Genomic DNA, 21,739 nt, shown 5'->3' on the forward strand with positions numbered 1-21,739 from the left:
ATATCTTATAGGAATTACGATAAAATTTGCTGAAAGCTCAGGATCAAATGCGTTCTAATGTTAATAAGCATAGGCGATTGGTGGAATTTGAGGTTCTCCAGAAGGTGGGAGTAATTCTAACAATCATTGCTACCTATGCTGAATGAGGATCAGGAACTGGAAGTGCAGCCTGCAAATATCGTGGATTGGCGTGAATCACACACAGGGCAGGTGGAGTTCTTAGTGAAGTGGCAACAACTTCCCGCTTGTGACAACTCGTGGGAATCAGCTGCGGATATTCAGAATGGTTTTCCTCATTTTCCCTTGAGGACAAGGTGGTTCTTTTAGGGGGGATATTGATAGGCTTTGGCCTAAACCTCCTATAACTAAGGTCTATGTGAGTTGCCAAGATAGGGATGGGGGTGCATTGAACCCTAGCCAAACATCACAAGGTGGTGTGCTGAAAACCTAGCCAAACAGCCTAGTGTTGGTAACACAACCAAACAGAATAATGATTTTATATTTTTTTTAGTTAATTTATCCATTCAGCATTAGATATTATATTTTATTATTATCCTTTATTAGGTTATAGGTTTAGTGTAAATAGAGGTGGTTGTACCTCTATTAGTAAGGTTTTGAGAGAATTTGGGTTTGGAGGCTGGTTATCAGATACCAGGTGTAATTCTTCTCCAGAACGTTCATTCTTCTCATAATAAAACTATCTCTAAAACTATTCAGTTGATTCTTCCAGTGCTTTCTCCTATGCTATTTGTGTTTTCTTTTCATCGTAGATACCAGTTCTAACAGTATCCCAACCAACTCCTAGAAATTGCAGGTGCATTTCCCTTTTCTCAAATCAACAATGAAACTCTTCAAGTAGACTGCATGATGAACCTCAAACAACCTCTCCCTAGCCCGTGTAGGTAACCAGTGTCCAGATCCTTTAATCTCCCTGTCAACCTCTTTATTGGCTTAGGCATAACCTCACCATTGTACATGTAAAACTTTACGAAGAAAGTTGTAAAAAATTGCATCAAATACGTTCTGATCCACTCTAACATTGTAATAATAGGCTTATCCCTAGCTAGTAGGATGGTGCTATTAAATTCCTCAGAAATATTATTCATCAACACATCACATTCGGGGTAGTAGAAAATGCATGTTTGCACCAACTCTTTGTCGGAATTGCAGACAACCACTCCCATTCCTGTAAATTGATCCCCTTAATCTCTAGCATTTTCTCTTCCCATGCAGGAAAATTGTGGCCTTTGCTTCCCTCATCATTGTTGGTCAATCTGCAAGTGTACAGAATCTACCCGACTTTAATTTATCGAACCACAGGGAATTGGAATATGAATTCGGTTTAAGCTTCGAGTTCACGATAAGAAAACGAGTAAAATTCAGTTTTAAAGTTGATTGTTTGTTGAGGTACTAAAGTAACAAGCTAACAAAGATAAGTGTGTGAAGATCAATGGTGAAAATACCTTGGGTTATTGCTCAACTAATTCAATTTTAGTAAACCTATTCTACTCACAAAGCTCCGAGTCTCTCCTTGATGCTATAATCTAAACAACTACCTATCGATACCTCGCATAGGTATTACTCTCAAATCAAAGGATAAGCCCAATTCCTTACGTACTTAAACAATTGTTTGAGGCATTAAGTTTTCAATTTCAGATCAACAAACCTCAACCATTCCTCTATTCCTAGTAGGAAGCATAAAAGGGGTAATCCCACAACAAGTCCCTAATCTATACCAAACTTCCATTATGATTATAGAAAAAGCATAAAGCTAGCATGCGTTCAAGCTTAATAGATGAAGCATAGTTATGAGATTCAAGGGTTTATTCAGAGGCAACATGAATAGGAAAAAGAATTACAACTAAAGCATCCAAACTCTTACAAAGAACTCAAAGTAAAAGGGGTTTAGCCAAGCATGGCTATGAAATCCATACAATAAAATTAAGATAAAACCTAGTACATAAGACTTCGAGAAAGCTCTTCAAGCTCTAGAACCAAAACCCTACCTCTAAACTTATTAAATTATAAGAAATGACAAGAGATCCCAATGAAAATGACAAAGAACCTATTTATAGGCAAAAGGGGCAAGTCTGGGCGATCAAGCATTGACAATGCATGCTTGAGCGCCAATTAAAAAGCACAAAACATATAATTTTTGGCCTAATTGGCGCTCAAGCGCCTCAGGAGCATGCTCAGGTGCTAGCATTAGAGTGCTGGGCGCTCGAGCGCTGGTTCTGAGCGCTTAGGCTCCAGTTCTCGCCCAAAAACCTCTTGAAATTCATTGTAACTCCGCTTCAATGCCTCCTTTAAGCCTCCAAGCCTCTAGACCTTCCATCTTCAGCTGAATTAGACCTGAATACTTACTCAACGACAGCTCGCCCTCGAGCGTAAACACAAATCGCTTGCCCTCAAGCGCAAGAAACACTCCCAAAAGAAGTGCTTAACAAGGAATACTTATCATAAAACCAGGGGATTTAGAAACTACAGCTGGTTCCAAAAGAAAGACACAACAATCTACTTCATGCTACTTTTAGACAAAGGAGAGTGTAGAGTCCATCATGAGAAGCATATAGATCTAAAATTCCTAGGATGAGATATATATTTAGTGCACTGAGCATACAAGCAGTTCACAAGTTCTAGATATCATTCACTCAAGAGAAACAAAGATCAAAAAAGCACAGATTCAAAGAGACTTCAATGGGTTGAAATGTTGGCTAGGTGAAGTACAAGGTGGTAGGTTCCTAAGGAAAACTTAGGCTTCAAAGCACATTGAGTGTGGTCCAATTAGTCATCTCCGGAGCTTTAAGCAAGACACATTAGCACAAGTTTCTTGACCCCTTTTTCAAGTTTCTTTCATTTCCTTTTTTTTGACACTAATTTTGATTAGGAGTGCTTTTCATTTTTTTTTTCTTTTACACTTGGGGCAAGAGACATTTCCAACTTTAATTACTAGCTCCAACATAATGCAAGGACCAACACTCCCCAAATTCCAACCTATCATTCATCCTATTCATTTGGCTAACAAAGAAATCTTCAATAGGCTCAAAAGGGAAAACTAGAGACAAATGTTCAGGCCAACAAACTCTGAGGCTCAAAACCTACAAGTCTCAAGAATAGTGCAAGTATCACAAAGCATGAAAGAGTGAAATCAATACAGAACCAAGAAGTACGAGTGGGTCAGGATCCTTCAGGAAAATTTTATGGTGGAGGGTCAAAGATGGACCCTTATGGACTCACACCAACTCAATCCTCAAGAAACATTCGGAAGACCGAAGTCTCCTCCTCTCTTCCCCAAAGCATGCAATTACTCATCCCCATAAGACAACACAAGTATTCACAAAAACATTTTCAAAACCAACACAAGTTAGAGAGCATAACTACGGGCAAAAACATGTGAGTATAGGGAAGTAAAAACCCAAAACGACTCTAACTAAACAATGCATGAGCGAACAGAAAAATGAAGATCTACAAAGAGAAAATATGCTAAAAATGCATAAATTAACTTAAAGGAAAGAGATACACCTCCTCACCAAACCAAGCATAGAGGCTACATAACCACCTCCCACTTATTGAGTTGCATGCTCTCTCTTCCTGCAAGATAAAACAACCAAACAAACAAAATAAAGCAGCCTTGGGTTGTCTCCTAAGAAGCCCTAAGTTATAGTCCTAGGTGGACATTCCTTCCTTTGGTGTTAGGAAGGAAATTCCTTACCATCAATCTTCCTTCCACATGTGCAAGGTAGGAACCTTGCACAAAACCTTTGGAACAACTCCTCCCAAGAGAGGGTATCATCTAAGCCATCGAACCAAATCCTTTCTCTCCCCTTCAAGGAGTAAGGGAAGAGCTTAATCTTGAGCTCATCACTAGTCACACCTTCCATCTTTACAAGGTGACTAGCTTGAATGAATCGGGCCATATGGTCTTGGAAATTCTCATCTCTAGACCCCCCATACTTGTTTTCACTAACAAGCTTGATGAGAGCTTGGCTAAGCTCAACATCTTTTTCCTTCACTTTGGGGGTCTCTTTTGAAGACCTGGACAAGCTTTTGATCACATCACAAACAAAATCATCATTAAGTTTAGTTTGATAAATAGGATTGAAAACCGAAAACCTTACCTTGTCCTTACCAACTCTGAGAATGAGCTGACCATTATCAATATCGATCTTAGCCCTACCAGTGGCTAAGAATGGTCGGCCAAGAATGAGAGGAATCTTTGCATCTTCGTCCATGTTCAGCACCACGAAGTCCACGGGAAATACATACTTGTCCACCTTCACCATAACATCCTCAACAATCTAATATGGTGTTTTTTAGGGATCTATCCGCCATTTGTAAGGAGAGCATAGTTGGGGTGACCTCTCCTAGATTCAACCTCCTAAACATACTAAGTGGCATCAAGTTGATGCTCGCTCCCATATCACACAATGCATCCACTTCCGACAAACCCTCAATCTCCACCGGAATAGTGGAGCTCGCGGGATCTCTCCTCTTCCTAGGCATCTTCATTTGCAAGATAGCACTACATTCTTCAGTCAACATGACCGTCTCATCAACCACCTTTAACTTCCTTCTCTTACTTAAAATGTCCTTAATCAACTTAGCATAGATAGGCATTTGTTCCAAAGCATCGGAAAAAGGGATATTAATATGGAGTTTCTTAAAAACATCCAAAAATTTTGAAAACTTTTCATTCAAATTCGTTTTAGCCAATGCTTTAGGAAATGAAACTTTGCTAAACTCAGTAATAGGATCATTTATCACTCTAGTTTTAATAGGAACACTCACTTCCTCCTCAACTATCTCCTCATTTTTTTCTCCCTCTGCTTTCTTTTCTAACCCATTCCACACTCTACCACTTCTAGTACTCATAGCAGAAGCACTTTCTTGTTCGGGATTGGAGATAGTATCGAAGGAAGTTTACCTTGAGGCCTTTAGGCTATTTTCTTGGCCAGCTAGCCAATTTGGTTCTCTAAGTTCTTGATAGCCGCCTCTAGGGATGGCAATTTTGCCCAAACCCATGGGTACCCGCCCGAACCCGATCCGATTTGACGGACAAAACCCGAGTTGACTGGATTTGGGTTTAGGTTTGAGTTTTGCCCGTTACTGTAGTAAGTTATGGGTTTGGGTTTGGTATTAGTTAAATCCGTGCCCATACCTGCCCGAACCCAAACCTAAAGATACCCGAAACATAAAATTACAAAAAATCCCTCATACACGTACATTTATAAACTTAGTTCTTAGTGTTTGATGATTTATTGTACTTTTGTATGTTTGAGAAAGTAAACTCTAAGCTATTGTGTCTCACTTTGGTGATGGATGATGATGAATAGTAATTGTTTTTTTTTTCTTTCTATGAATTTCACGTTTTTTTTATGAAAGTAGGTTCTTGATCGGGTTGCTATTTCACGTAAATAATGGTTTTGGGTTTTGGGTAAATCCGAAACCCAATGGGTTTGAGCATGGATTTCATTTTATCGCCCATAAGGGTTTTTGTTTGGGTTTAGGTTTGGGTTATGGGATTTGGGTTTGGGTTTGATAATTATAAAACCCGTGCCCGATCCTACCCGTTGCCATAACTAGCCGCCTCTAAGCTCTTCTTGCCACCATCATTTTCACCAACTTGCTCTTGGACTTGTTGAGATAGTCTAGAGCTTTGACCTCGGAAATCTTGATTGGGGAATTGCCTTTGAAAGCTTTCCCCTTATCCTTTATTGGCTTGCTCCCTCCAAGAGAAGTTAGGTTGGTTTCTCCATTCTGGGCGGTAAGTAATAGAGGTGGATCATTTCTCATTTGACCCATAGCTTTGACCTCTTCATCCTCACTAGTAAATGGTACACAATTCACTAACATGAGGCCCTCCAATAGTCGCACACTCCACTTTGGCTACACTAGCACCGACCACCTTGGTCGCCTTTATGTGCTTTTGAATCCCCGCCATTTGTTCAGAGAGTTTGCTTGTTGGAGGCCATGAGGTTGTCATAAGTTTCAACTTCATACACACTCCTTCGGGTTTGGAGATCATTTTTAGAGTTCATTACTCTCACTGCCATCTTTTCTATCAAGTCATACCCCGCTTGTGGGGGAAGAGCACGAACTCTCCATTAGAAGCCGCATCCAAGCCAAACCTCCAACAGTATTGTAGACCATCATAAAAATTTGCAACTAGTTCAACTTGGGAAAGGTTGTGTTGAGGACATTTCCTCAAGTGCTTCTTGAAACGCTCCCAAGCTTCATAGAGATTCTCTTCTGCAGTTTGAGCAAAGGTCATGATGTCATTTTTCAGCTTCCTCAAAAGGACTCTTGGGAAGAACCTTATTGTGAATTTTTCCGCTAAGTCTTCCCAAGTAGTGATGCTCCCTTGAGGTTCTGAATTCAGGCTTTCCTCAGCTGTGTCCTTCAAAGAAAATGGAAACAAGCTCAACCGAATTGCATCCGCCGGAACATTGTTCACCCGGTAAGTGTTACAATTCCAGATGAACCTCTCTATGTGAGCATGTGGATCTTACAAAGTACCTCCACCATATTGGTTTTGGCTCACCAAGTTGATGTATGCCAGTCTCAACTAAAAGTTTCCCACTCCTTCGGGAAAAACAATACCCCCGGGATAATCATAACTCATAGTAGCTGAAGTGGGTTCCCGAAGAGACTGGTTGGCATTCTCAACTTCTTGTTCACATAACCGGAGGGTGATCCCCTCTTGGATTCTCACCTCAATATGGGCTTGCATCTCCTCCTCCGTCATACGGCCACCCATGACGCTGTCCACCGCAAAATTTTCCTGAAACGCTGGACAAAGAGAGATTAGTAGCACCAAGTCTAGGCAAAGTTCAAAACAAAAATAAAACCACAAACTAAAAACTTAAACCAAAAACCACAAACAACTCCCCCGCAACGACGCCAAAAACTTGTTGGTCAATCTGCAAGTGAACAGAATCTACCCGATTTTAATTTATCAAACCACGGGGAATTGGAATGTGAATTCGGTTTAAGCTTCGAGTTCACGATAAGAAAACGAGTAAAATTCAGTTTTAAAGTTGATTGCTTGTTGAGGTACTTAATTAACATGCTAACAAAGATAAGTGTGTGAAGATCAATGGTGAAAAGGCCTTGGGTTCTTGCTCAACTAATTCAATTTTAGTAAACCTATTCTACTGACAAAGCTCCGAGTCTCTCCTTGATGTTATAATCTAAACAACTACCTATCGATGCCTCACATAGATAATACTCTCAAATCAAAGGAAAAACCCAATTCCTTGCGTACTTAAACAATTGTTTGAAGCATTAAGTTTTCAATTTTAGTTCAACAAACCCCAACCCTTCCTCTATTCCTAGTAGCAAGCATAGAAGGGGTAATCCCACAACAAGTCCCTAATCTATAACAAACTTCCTTTATGATTATAGAAAAGCATAAAGCTAGCACGCGTTCAAGCTTAAAAGATGAAGCATAGTTATAGGATTCAAGGGTTTACTCAGAGGCAACACGAATAGAAAAAGGAATTACAACTAAAGCATCAAGAGTCTTACAAAGAACCCAAAACAAAAGGGATTTAGCCAAGCGTGGCTATGAAATCCATACAATAAAATAAAGATAGAACCTGGTACATAGGACTTGGAGAAAGCTCCTAAAGCTCGAGAACCAAAACCCTACCTCTAAACTTATTAAAATATGAGAAATGACAAGAGATCCCAATGAAAATGACAAAACCTATTTATAGGTAAAAGGGGTGAGTCTGGGTGCTCAAGCATTGACAAAGTATAAGACCCAGTTTTAGGGCATATTATTTTAATAATAATATTGAATAATATTCTTTGAACTATTTGTGTTATATGTGATACTATTCCTTTAGAAAGGGAAATTATTTTATTAGGGACATTATTAGACCTTAATAATATCTAGATGACGATGTACTCCTCATTACGATCGTTTTGACTGTAATATCACTAGGGTTATTTTCCGACGACTTTTAGGTGAAAATCGGCCCGACAACGGCGATGAGTTGGCGAATCGAGTTGGCGAGGACAGTTTCGTGGGCCACACCTTATGGGGAGGTGCTGGACATGGTTTTAAGAATATGCCATGAGGGAATATTGTTTTGTTTTATTTTTGGAGGTTTTATTTAAATAAAATGGGTTTTAATTTAAATAAAATGTATTTAATTATTTTTAAACCTATGATTTATTAAATAATTAATTCTGAAAAATATTTTTGAGTTATTATGGGAGTGGTGCACGAAATTTTGGTGCCAAACGGGGGGGGGGTTCCATTTTATTCTCTTCAAATAATTAAGAGGTATTATTAGTTTTAAGTGGGCTTGGGTAAAATTTTTGAAAACCCTAACCCAAGGGAGTAGGAGCCGCGACTACACTAGGGTAAAGAGGGGGAAAATTCTTTTTTTTTCTCAAGCCAAGGAAGTGGAAAATAGAAAGGCAAGCATACACCCTTTTCACGTAAGTTTTTAGAGAAAAAGAAAGAAAAGAAGGTTTTGAGAGAAGAGAGAGAGAGGCTGTGAGTGTAACGCCCCGATTTCTCGAGTGTCACATAGTAACCAAACCGTCTCAATTTTCGTAAATAATTTTCGTCGTCCAATTAATTAATCTTCAACTAGTGACAAAAGTTCATTTTACGAAACTCTTGAATAATATCTGTAAGATCAAGTTTTGATCGAGTAGTACAACTCTATGTTTTGATGATTACAAGTTAACATTTTAGTATGAACAATTTTGATACTCTAACGTGTTTTTCTGAGTGTGCTTTTGCAGGCTCTGACCTTAATCCAATCTCACACAAATCAGAAGCACTGTGCTTAAAGAGTGTCCCAAGCAACGCTTTCGCAATCTCTATGTTCAGTCTGAACAGTAGAAAAGCTTCAGAAGATCTAAAGTCAAACAAGCTCTGATAAGGACTCAGTCACTTGAAGTTGTGAATATCCAGACGTTCTGACAACCCAGACACTCTGAAGGTTCAGATGTTTTGACGGTGTAGAAGACTCTGAAGATCCAGAAGCTGAAAAGTGGAGACCCTGAAGTCCAGAAGCAAAATGGCTCTGAAGACCAAGTACTTCGCTCTGAGTTCAGAATCAGAAGATACAACGGTCAGAGGATCCATGCTTCCCTCTGACTCTGATCAACGAGCTTCACAAGTTCCAACACGAAGCATTACTCTGATCAGAAGTCTACTAGGTTTAAGGTCAAGTCACTATCCAAAGTACAAAAGCAAATGTACTATCCTGACGACCTACCTAACATTCTCAGCCACAGCAGAAGCTGGAAATTCCAGACCTGCCCTCCAACGGTAGCATTCTCATGCAGTGTTCAAACCCTAATCCTTGGAGTATAAATAGAGGCTGAAGATTGAAAGATGCGGTTGGAAGAATCTCACACGCGCAAGCTATATTCAAACTTTCTAAGCATTCTTTCATCTCTGAATTCATTGTGTTTACTACAAGCTTTTTAGAATCAATCTTTGTAAACGATTCTTTCTTAAACAATTGTTTAAATTACCTTTAGGAGATCAAGGTTGATTGGATCCTAGAGAAGACTAAGAGAGTGAATCTTAGTGTGAGCTAAGTCAGTGTATTGTTAGTCACTTGTAGGTTTCAAGTGCAGTTGTAACATTTACCTGATTAGTGGATTGCCTTCATTCTAAGAAGGAAGAAATCACCTTAACGGGTGGACTGGATTAGCTTGAGTGATGCATCAAGTGAACCAGGATAAAATCCTTGTGTGCTTTCCTATCTCTTATCTTAAGCACTTTATTTGTTCACGAAAGATTTGATAAAATCTTAAGGTGAAAGTTTTATTCTGAAAACGTTATTCAAACCCCCTTCTACCGTTTTTCATACCTTCAGTATCAACTTTCAAAAACCATGCGGGAATAATCAATGACATAAACCTTTCGATATTAAAATTCACCATTCGATAAACAACTGAAATGAATACGAGTCATCGGTCTGAACCCAAAATCAAATTACATCAAATCGTTAAAACAAACTGAAAAACCAAAACTGAAAGTAATAAAATAGTTTCAATGCCCATCCTCAGTACTCTCAACCCAAAACAGAAAATGGAAGACTCTCAACCCCATAACCCTAATCCTTTGCCTCGTCGTCATCGTCATCTTCGTCCTCTTCTTCTTCCTCGGTGGTGGGTTCATCGTCTGGTATCGACTCATTGGTGAACTCTCTAAGCATATGATTCCTCAAGCCACAGTAGATGTCACCCTCTTTATCGAAGTAAGAATTGACTAGCAGACAGAAGAAGCTCTGAACCTTTCGCTTAGCCTTACTAGGGTTCTCACTAACCCAATCCTCGTCTTGTGGCTCCGGAAGCACCTCATCTCTCTCTTCAGACTTTGGTGGCTCCTCCTCACGTTCCACTGATGGCTCTTTCTGCTCAACCTCCATATCTTCCTTCTTGAACCTCTCTAACCTTGGTGTAGCAGAATCATCATTGTCTTCATCACATGCATCACTAAGAAGTTCTTCAGTTTCATAGCCTTCATCAATCTCATGCACAACATGCACTACTTCATCACCAACATCAACAAGTGCCTTGCGCTTTCTGGTTTTTGACTTACACTTTTTGGGCTCCGTAGGTTTTCTCTTTGGTGTTATTTTCTTGTTTACTTTCTTTTTTCGTGTTTGGCAAAGGGTTATAACTTGTTCCTCGAAAAAAACAACAACACTAGCATGTGCCTCATCCATAGCCGGGGCATCAACACAAGCAGGTGCCTCATTCATATCAGTGGCATCAATTGGAGTTGCAAAGTCATCTTCCATGCCTTCACACCTCTCCTCTTAACTATCATAAAAGTGGACATTTCTCACACTATCATCATTCTCATAATCTTCAACATCCTCATACGAAGCATCTTCATCAGACCCTTTAACAACTTCAGGATTTACATCTCCTACAACAGGTTGAATTGTAGCATCTTCCATGGCAGCCTCATTGATATCAATTACACAGTTGTTAGCTATTGCATAATTGGCCAACTTTTGTGCATGAGGGTCTAGATGAAGTTCTTTCAAAGCATCAAATTGCAATCGAGAATCCTTCAACCACATATCTCTCAAATCACCTTTGCATCCACAGCCATCCCCCATAATATCTCTTGCCCTAAAAAATTCCCATGTGTCTTTTTTTTTTTTGATAAGCCAAAGAAATATATTGAAAAGAAGTACAAGGGGTACTTCAACCCAATACAAGTAGGAAGAGAAGAAAAACGAAAGCTAACAGTAGTAAAATACAGGATAGCATCAATGAACCTCCTATTAGTAAGTAACCCACCACCTCCTTGGAGAAATATTTAAGAGATCATGCCTAGGGGTGTTCGCGGTTCGGTTTGGACCGGTTTTAGGTGAAACCAGAAACCGATCCAACCTAAATTCATTGGTTCGGTTTCAGTCAATTATTAGCAAAAAAAATTCTAAAACCGAACCGAACCGAACCGAACCGATGATGATCGGTTTGGATCGGTTCGGTTCATCGATTTCCCAGAAGAGGTGGGATTGCAGAAGAATCTGAGACACTTTGAGTACCAATTGCCCTTGCATTATGTGCCATTTCACCTGCAATAAACCATAAGCCCGAAATTTAGTAACCCCAACAAATTTAGTGAATCAAACAACCACAAACAGAGATTATATACATACTAATTTTTTTAAAGATAATAACAACAGAAAAAACAACAAGCTTTATTGTGTCATTTACATACAAAGCTCCATAACAGGACAAGGAAAAAACAAGAACAAAGAAATAGTAACAGAGAAACCACAACAAACGAAAAATAACAAAAAGAAAAAAGCAAAACTAGCAAAATATAACAGCATCAGGGAAGCTAAATCTGAAATTTGGAAGAGGAAAACTAAAATAGATAGACTCACTTACCAAACTGAAATAGAGGAAGAGGAAAGTGAAGACTTGGTGGTGAAAACAGATGTCGTGTTGAGGCGTGGGAACCGTGGCGGCGGCCGCTGGTGGTGGTGGCCGTCTGGTAGATGATTGCGTGACTGCGTATGGGACTGCTAGGGTTATAGGTGAGGTGAGCGTGAATGTGGGATTTCGGATTAATATATGAGTGAGTATGTGTGAGTGGATGTGGTTAGCTAGGTTTCTGTTTCTTTTATCTTTTTAATAAGTATTAATTTATATTTATTTTTTAAAAATATTTTATAAATAAATATATGTCATCGGTTCGATTCATCAGTTCATTGGCTTTTAATTTTTCAAACCGTGAACCGAACCGATCTTCATTGGCTTTTATCGGTTTGGATCGGTTTTAAACCGAATAACAAAAAAAACTGATACAATTACTTTGGTTCGGTTCGGTTTGTCGGTTTCATCGGATCGATCCGATCCGATGAACACCCCTAATCATGTCTCATTAAAACCTTACCAGGAAAAACCCCCTTGGGAAAACCTGGTGAAGGAAAAAGAGTACATGAAATCAGAAATCAAGTGGAATCTCCAAGGAAGACTATTACAAAGGAAAACATAAATTAAAATGCAAATCCCAATCCAATCCAGAGTCTTCAAAGCAGTGCAGTTGTCAAAATAGCAGCAAGACTATTCCAATAATTCTATCATAACAAAGCCACAGGTCCCAAATTTCTTTGTTTCCAAGAAGTTGCTTATAGCATAGTTTCTACGGTAAGCACACCCTCCACCAAAGCTTCCCTCTATTGCTCTTCAATCCTCATATAGCATCAAGTAACTACAAGATGGCCTCCAACCAAATGATATCCTAGACAAAGTACGCACTCACTTGAATTGGAAATAACACATGTAAAGTAGAACTGGCACTTTAAATCTGCATAAAGCAAGCATCTAGTAGAGAAAAGCAAGCTGCCTACTAACAAAACTTTCAAAGAAACCATGATTTTCACTTTGCAATCTCCAAATAAATTATAGCCTGACTCCATGTACACCACAAAACTTCACGAAAACCAGCCTTCATCAGAAGACAAGATCCCAATTTTGACAGCAAAAAAGTGCAGTTGTCTACATTAAAGAACATCCAAGTAAGCCAAAGGGTTTAGGGACCATTCATAAGCAGAATAATCAAAATCTCTCACCTTAGCCTTAAGCCAACTCCATGATTTATGTTTAATTAATTCAAGAATTGCAGACTTGTCAAAAGCTCCATTCTTGAAGATAACAGCATTCCTAGTATTCCAAATGCATCCCACAACAACAACCCAAACTAACCATGCTCCCTTCCTTTTTTCGCCCCACCACAAAACTCCAAGTGTTGCATAAAATGAATTTTGCCATCAGAAGGTAATACACAGGTAACACCCCACCAATCATGGATATTAACCCATACTTTCCACACATACGGGCAGTCAAAAAACAAGTGAGAAGTAGTTTCAACTGCACCTGCACAAAGAGAATATAACACAGAGTTATGATCAAAAGGAATTCCTCTCCTTCTCAAATTTTCCTTCTCTGAATCCTGTCCAGCAACACTCTCCAAGCCAAAGAGATCAAATTAGAGGGACCTTTTAGAGACCACAAATTTGAAATTTTTTTGTCCTCTGAAGCATAAATCGGTCCTTGTAAAGATTCGAATGCTGATTTTACTGTGTAAATGCCATGAATCTGACCTCCCATAAATTGGCGAGAACGAGCTTAGCAGCCTTCTTAAATCTGCTACCAAGTCTTCCTCAGCTGGACCAAGACTACGCTGCCACTCAAAGCTCCAATCCCAGCGATCGCCACACCACAAACCCATGTCCTTAATTGTACAATCTGTTTGAGATGATACTGAGAACAACATCCCATATTTCAAAAGTAAAGAGCCATCACCTATCCAATTTTCTTTCCAAAAGAGGACCTCATTCCCCTCACCAATCCTTCTTCGCATACCCTTAGTAAACCAGCTACCGTCTCCTTCCCCACCGCAAACCAAATTCAAATCCTTCCACCAACATGAGGCAAAAGCCGGAATCTGACCCTTATACTTGGCCTTAATTACTCTGCACCAGAGTTTCCCACAATCAGTAAGAAAAGTCCCGCTCCACTTCCCCAATAAAGCTCGATTGAACTTTCCTAATTTCCTCACCCCCAGACCTCCCTCTTCCTTAGGTCTGCATACTTTCTCCCAACGCACCCATGCAATTTTTTTTTCTCCATCCACCCCTCCCCAAAGAAAATCCCTCATCAACTTTGTACATTTATTTATAATTCCGACCGGCATTCTAAATACAGAGATGTAGTATAAGGGCAAGGCAGTAAGTACACTCTTTACCAGACAGAGTCTTCCCCCGAAAGACAGATTGCAACACCTCCATTTTGAAAGACGTTGTTTAATTCTCTGAATAATCGGGTCCCAAAACGCCAACCTCCTCGGATTCCCACCAAGAGGCAGTCTTAGATACATGAATGGTATGCCCATTAACCTGCAATGTAGAATAGCAGCCGACCTACTAGACAAAACTTCATCAATACCTATACCCACCAAACTGCTTTTGGCGAAATTCACCTTAAGGCCCGACACCAACTCAAAGATATGAAGCAAACCCTTTAATAGAAATGCATTCTAAGTAGTAGCTTCACCGATGAAGAGAGTATCATCGGCGAATTGAAGCAAGGAAACCAGAATCGGATCCGACCCACCCACCTTAAAAGGGGTAAATTTATGCAAAGCCACGACCTGTCTCATTAATCCATTCAAACCTTCAGCTATGATCAGAAACAGAAAAGGCGCCAAAGGGTCTCCTTGTCGAAGGCCCTCCTCATTTTAAACTCCTTTGTCGGACTACCATTAACCAAAACTGAAATTGAAGAGGATTCAAGACATCCACTCATCCACATAATCCATCTCTCGTTAAAACCCATCCTCTTCAACATGTAAAAGAGAAAGCTGCGCTTAATGGAGTCATACGCCTTCTCGTAATCAACTTTAAAAATTAAGGTTGGCTTTTTCTTTCTTTTCGCTTCATGTACCACCTCATTTGCAACAATTACACTCTCTAACATGCTCCTTCCCCCAACAAAAGCAAATTGCCTCTCATCAATAAGGCGTGGCATTACCAATTTGAGTCTATGAGTAAGGATTTTAGAAAATACTTTGTAAATACACCCAACCAGAGAAATTGGCCTAAAATCATTTAAAGATTGAGGTGAATCAACTTTGGAAACTAGTGCCATAAAAGAAGAGTTTGAACCTTTAGGCCACCTTCCATGCGCATGAAAATCATCTAGCACCCTTCTGAAGTCTAGCTTGATCAACTCCCAAAATGATATAATGAAAGTGAAATTGAAACCGTCTGGCCCGGGACTTTTATCGCCCTCACAATCTCAAACTGTATCTTTTATTTCATCCAAATCAAAGCTGGCAGTAAGTATTTCATTATCAATTCCAAATAAGCATTGAAACGGGACACCGTCTAAAACAAGAGAGTCCCACTCCTCATCAAAAAACTTTTTCTCAAAAAAATCCTGAACCCCTTTTTTCACAACTTCCGGATTTTCCTGCCACCCTCCTTTCAAATTTAGACCCACCAATAAATTACGTCGCCTTCTCCAGCTAACTGAAGCATGAAAGAATTTTGAGTTAGCATCCCCATCTTGAATCCATTTAATCCTTGATTGTTGACACAACATTGATTCATTTAAATTAGCAAGCCTCCAATATTCCACACCTAGCTCCTTTTTCAGAATTAACTCGTCATTATTCAAACCCACTGATTCTGCCTTTCTATCTAAATCATTCAGTCTATGTCTAGGTTCTTGACAGTATGGACAGTTCCTCCCTCATAACTTAACCAAGGCTTCTTCTCAAATCTTCTCTTGTGATGGAAGTTCAAAGTAAACATGCCTACAAATAATTAAATACAAACCAATTAGGTACAATTATTTTAGAATCAAATAGTTTACTTTCTAAATACAAATATTCCTCAATTACTAGTCACTTCTCATAATAGAATATAGTGACTGATGAACCATCATTCTGTAAGCCATTTTTATACTGTAATGTTCACCTTTAAATCAAAGGCACATATAATTTTTCAGCATAAAAATCACATTTTTTATAAATAGGAGCGCAGAAAAAATAAAACTGAAGAAATTTTGTTAAGATTTACGCACATTTGCATTTGATCATAGAGAGAAAAGTTTAACCAATAGGTCAAAGAATTTTAAAAATAGGAACGCAAAAAAAAAAAAAAAAACTCAAGGTCTCCTTCAAGCAATACATAGTTATTAACATGGGTGAATAAAAGGAATAAAGAAGGTGTAACATCCCTAAATATGGGGTCACTTTATTAATATTTTTCGAAAAATGTGGGTGAATTTTAGCCGAAAGAAAAACCTTTTTGAAACATAGCTTAATAATAAAGAAGAAGTAATTTGAGAAATAGACTGAATAATTCATTTTATTATTAAAAGTTATGGAAGCGTACAATGATTCTTTGAAATTAAAACATAATGATTAAATTAGTGTTCGACCGCCCCTGAGTCAACACAACAAGAAGGTCTCTAGGTTAGGTTCGAACCCTATAAACAAACTCGACTCACCCCCAAGAACAGACTCAATTATCACACCCAATACCGGACTCATAGTCCACGTGCCTCCAAGGCCTCCTCCGATGCTTGCATCATATTGTCCCGTATTCTTTGCTCTTGCCGATCCATAGATGAACCATCAGTCACGAGGTTGATGTACAAAGCCTTGTCGTCGTCCACATCAAGCAAGTATAGGGCCGCATCTCGACAGATCACACGCATGCTCGTTGTCTAGGCGTTAAGCGCCCCAAACAGCAAGCAAACAAACAAGCAAGGGTCAGCTTCTAACACACACATATCATAAGTAGGGTATACTACCCTACCAATCACAAGTTCTTCCTTAAACTAACATTCACAAATATGGGAACTTTATTTAGCTCTAGGTTCACAAGTATGGGGAACTAACTCATAGTTCTAAGTTGTAGTTAGTCGATGTTCGTGCAGATGCATGCAGATGCTTTGGATATCCATCAGCCGATCCTTCATGGAAAGGCGGGACGAACACGACTCAAGGATCGGAGTTGGACTCCTCAAACGCACCACTACCCAACATCTTGATGATCGGGGTTGGACCTCTCCAACGCACTGTCGTATCACGTTCGTCCTTTGTTCAGGTCCATCCCCTGAACGGCACCACTGTCTCGCCCAATCCAGGCACTAGTCGTGGCCAACCAAGCCCAATCCATGCAAGTTAGTCATCATCACTTGGCCCTAAGCCTTTCACATCAATCTCATATGAACAAAATCTCATAACATAATAACTTGCATGCATATCAATAAATGTGGCTAACACCCTAGTCATATAGGCATGTTCATAAGAACAATAGCTAACATTTATTGCATCAATAATCATATAACATTTCTAGCACATATATTATTGATAACCCTAGCATCATGCTTTCTAACAATCACAATCACAAACAATATCTCTAGGCTGAGGCTGAAGTGCCCTTACTAGCATATTCATCTAGCATAAAGTCCTTAACATTTCACAATCATACAACCACAATCAATAATTCTAGGCGATAGCCGAAGTGCCCTTACCTCGAAGGTACGCTTTCCTAAAAGTCTCGGGTTGCTCCTTGAAGCTAGGTCTACACTCGAAAAGGTCCTACCAACAGACATAGTAACGTTACGAATTAGTCAATCGTTAGCGATAGTATATCCCTTCCCCATATTTTCTCGAAAATATCTTCTTAAAACATTGAAAAACCAAAACTTTCTCTTTCATAAGATCAAAACCTCCTTTCTAAAATCTTTTGTTTGAAAATCATAAGAACATCAAGAAATTCTTTAAGAAAACTCCCATATTCACAAACATCTCGAAGCAACTTGATTAAAATCATTCTCTTCTGGATTTGGCAGATCAGCATAAGCTGCAACCATAGAGCATATTGAGAATGACCTTGCTCAAGGTTTAGAAACTAAACTAAACTAAGAACAAGAAAATAAAAAGAAGGACAAGAGAGGGAGAGAGAACTCACTGCTACAATAGGGAGAGCTTGGTGAGTTGGTGTGAAGAAATGAGAGGGGGAGAGACTTTATTTATACTAGAGGTTTGAGGACAAAGCATTGAAGGGGTAATTGAATGCATTTTTCCCTCCAAAACACTTGAAACTTGTAACGTCCCGATTTTCTCGAGGGTCACTTTAGTAACCTTTATCCAAACTAAATATGTTGACTAAACTTTCGGAGTCCAAAAATGCGAGTCGCTTTTTTTTTCCCAAAACATGCTCTAGCGAATGCACAGTAATTACCCAATAATGTGTAACTTTATATCTAAAAGTATAGGTACAATTGAGCCTTCAAAAATAAATATCAAAAGACTTATGCCCGACAAGCTCCCTATGATCTCTACGCTAGATAGGCCACCAAACAACACCCATCGGGACCTACCCTTCCTCCGAACCCAAGAGAATACAAACTCATATGATCATCCTACAAGCTTCAACCAACGACGGTAAGCTTTCTACCCAAAGGGCTCAAGCCCTACACAAGAATCTACTTCTTCTCTGAGCAAGTCTCCTCGATGGTCGAACATTCTATCTTTGATAAGATCTGCGACAGGGTTCTGGCATCACAGACATGTAGTCAATCCCACGAACGACTTACAGCGCACTTCACCAAACTGATACATAAGCATGGCTCATGATCTCATTATCATGGATCCTCGTCATTGACAACATCATTATGGCCCCTCCAAAGCATGGTAGTTGATCACGTTGTCGTCCATCACCTGGCAGTCGCCGGCCGCCCAAACACAAGCAATACATACAATGGCGTGCGATGGTCAACTTCCAGAATATATGACTATATATAATAGTAGGTCACCCAGTAGCACATAAATCACATACTTATACGTTTCACGCTTACTCACGCAGATCTATCGATCACGTGGCTTACGTAAAATACGAGGGTTGTCAATGACAAACCTCTCCAACACACATAACATAATTAAGTCACATTTATCTTATCTCAAGCATATCAAAACTCATAGCATATATCACCTCATCACCAAGCTCAATCGAAAAACCCTAAGGTTAGTCTATATGCTCGTGCACATGCAATGCCACACAGGCACATCAAATGATCTGGATATAAAAGCCATTTCCATATGAGGTTGGCGAGACAACACTTTTTCGGTATGATACCCACTCCAGTATCGACCTCTGGCTAGTGAATGCAACTTAGTTGATACCCACTCCAGTATCAACATAGTTGATACCCACTCCAGTATCAACATCGTTGATAACCTCTCCATTATCAACATCTGAAGGTACGAGAACTCCATCGTCCTCAGAAGACAGGCATGGCCACTCCACCATCCTGACAAAATGTATGCATGCATGATATGAATCACGGTTAGCCATACAAACAAGAACGCCCTCTCGAGTGTTCGTGTTTACTGCTAAGAAAATAGTTAAACTAGGATATCAATCGGGGTCCATCACCAACAGTTGCACTCCGCTCCAAGTGACTGAAGTTTACCCTACGACGGGTCACTCCACTCCAAGTAACCGTGTCGTCGAGTCTCGTCTTTCTTTCCTCAAAACTCATCAAATAAGAGTCCACCTTTAAAATTTTCTTTTCTAAAAAGGATTGATTGAAGTCCCCTCTGAAAATATATTTCTCATTCTTTAATAGTTTTGTGTTGCAAATAAACCCTCTTTTAATTTACAAAATATGTGTGCACTTTAATATTTTCCATTAGATGAAGTTTATAAGTAAATCATTAATACGTTTGTTCCATTTCAAAAACTTTGGTAGGTTAAAATAAAAGTTCACACCCTGTTTAAAACTTTTTGAGAAAAACCTCTTGATCGAAAACCACAGTAGATCAAAAGCATAGTTAGAGTCTCCTCTAACCGACGCTCGAAAACCCTCCGGTTACACAAGCGATAGGCAATAGGTAATCAAATATCACAATGAAATTACAAACATTATCACAACAAGCCTTTATATCAAATAGCAAGCATCAAAGTGCTCTCACAACAATCATATAGCATAGATTCAATAATATAAATAGCCGAAGCGAAATGCCCTCACCTTAGCCATATTTCCTCCTAAGTTGGGACTCCGATCCGATCATGTCATCGCTCCTCGTACCAGCTCGCTTTCCTTCCACTTATTTTTAGCTCCGACACGAACGCATTCTCACACTTCATATCCATAAAAACCGAAGTGGTGGTGATGACGGCTATAAATGTCATTCTTCGTGATGGAGTATAGGAAAGATTAGGCTTTATCCCCGTTCATGTGCTTCGAACGAGAATAATGAAGGGCTGGACATTTGTATTAGTCAAGCGAAATAGAGAGTGTGGAAACTATTGAGAGGGAGAGGGGGAGAAAACGGTTCAATGATATATGTGAAAAATTAATGAAATGTGAGTTATATTGGGCACGTGGATCTCCACAAGGTTGCCACGACTAAAATGTGTAAGGAGGAGGTGGAAAGTCAAATCGGACGTGTAAATGAAAGGAGAGAGTATTGCATTGTCATGCTTGATTTAGGCAAATGATTCATGATGGAAATTGAAGTGTCATGCTTGAAGACACTTCAGGTACGTGATACTCTGCCACGCAAGGAAGAAATTTAAGAAATTGAAGTAATATAATATACTTAAGGTATGAGATGATTTCGGTAGTGTAAGATTTAACTCATAGAGCTATAGAAAAATATTAGAAAGATGAATCATTATCTCAAAAATTATTAGAGACTCTATGATATAATTTAAAATCATTTTGAGCAAGTTTAAGTGATCAAGTGTAGAAGTGTTAGCAAAATATTATCATATATATACATTCTTAAACTTCTTGTACATTCTTCTCCTTCTTTCATTTTCTTTATACAATTTTCTATTCTACTCACAAACAGATTTGGTCACTTACGTGACCATTTTTCTTCTTTCATTCATTTTTATTTTTAATATTATTTAGGAAGATAAATGTAATATATAAAAATAATACTAATAACATATATTTTTATAAACGCACACAATGTAAAATAATCATCAACTTAAGCTTAAGAGCGCTTACCACCTTTAAGTCGATATAACTAGTAATTAGACGCTTAATCTACCTGAGTCTTACAAAACTTTTGGCTAAAGCTTGGTCAAACCAAGAGCCTCTGTACAAATTATTTTCTAGTCCAAAACTCTCTTTAAAAACATGTTTTAATCCTCCATTTAATTGGAATTAAAACCTCAACTTTTAAACATTCAAAAACAAGTCCTTGCTGACTTTAAATGAAATAATCTTTATTTTTAAGATAGACCTATTAAAATCAAAACATTCAAAGACAATTCCCTCCATCAAAGCCTCCACTCCTTGATTTTCTCCTTCTCCATAAACACCAAAAATCACCTTAAAACATGAAAATGTCTCACTTCACTCCCTCACTCCTCCTTGGCCGCCCACCATCATCCCCATTCAGATTTTTCTTTCAAAAATCTCACTTAACACAAAACCAAGTCAAGGACATGTGATTAAGTGCATTAACCACCATGTTTTCACTCTTTTTTTTTTGAAAGTAAAAGGATAATTATATATAAATATAGAAAGTGTTGAGAAACAACCCCTCTCAACATGGGTAAAGTTACCTAGCAGCATAAAGCTGACAAAAACCCTGCCACTATACCAAACCCCAGAAGCACGAATACCCACCGGATAAGTCCCTATTGAAATCGAAAAACGACGAAACAAGTCGCTCGATACCCACCAAACAAGG

General features: G+C 39.0%; 1 protein-coding gene and 1 non-coding gene across 2 annotated transcripts; one reads left to right on the top strand and one right to left on the bottom strand.

Moving 5' to 3' along the window:
* The first annotated feature begins 6,182 nt into the window (after positions 1–6,182).
* LOC130734741 (small nucleolar RNA R71) lies at positions 6,183–6,289 on the top strand. Its single transcript, XR_009018087.1, has one exon. It is a non-coding gene; the product is annotated as a small nucleolar RNA R71 (small nucleolar RNA).
* A 3,802-nt stretch (positions 6,290–10,091) lies between these two features.
* Positions 10,092–10,781, bottom strand: LOC130740794 (uncharacterized). Its single transcript, XM_057593495.1, has one exon. It carries the CDS (start codon positions 10,779–10,781, stop codon positions 10,092–10,094), a length of 690 nt encoding a protein of 229 aa, XP_057449478.1.
* Between the last annotated feature and the right edge of the window lie 10,958 nt (positions 10,782–21,739).

This window comes from Lotus japonicus, chromosome 1, assembly GCF_012489685.1.
Source record: "Lotus japonicus ecotype B-129 chromosome 1, LjGifu_v1.2".
In the NCBI taxonomy this organism is placed as follows: domain Eukaryota; kingdom Viridiplantae; phylum Streptophyta; class Magnoliopsida; order Fabales; family Fabaceae; genus Lotus; species Lotus japonicus.

Excerpts from the sequence above, each read along its gene's own strand:
- LOC130740794 (XM_057593495.1), bottom strand. The coding sequence starts at position 10,781 with ATGGAAGATGACTTTGCAACTCCAATTGATGCCACTGATATGAATGAG.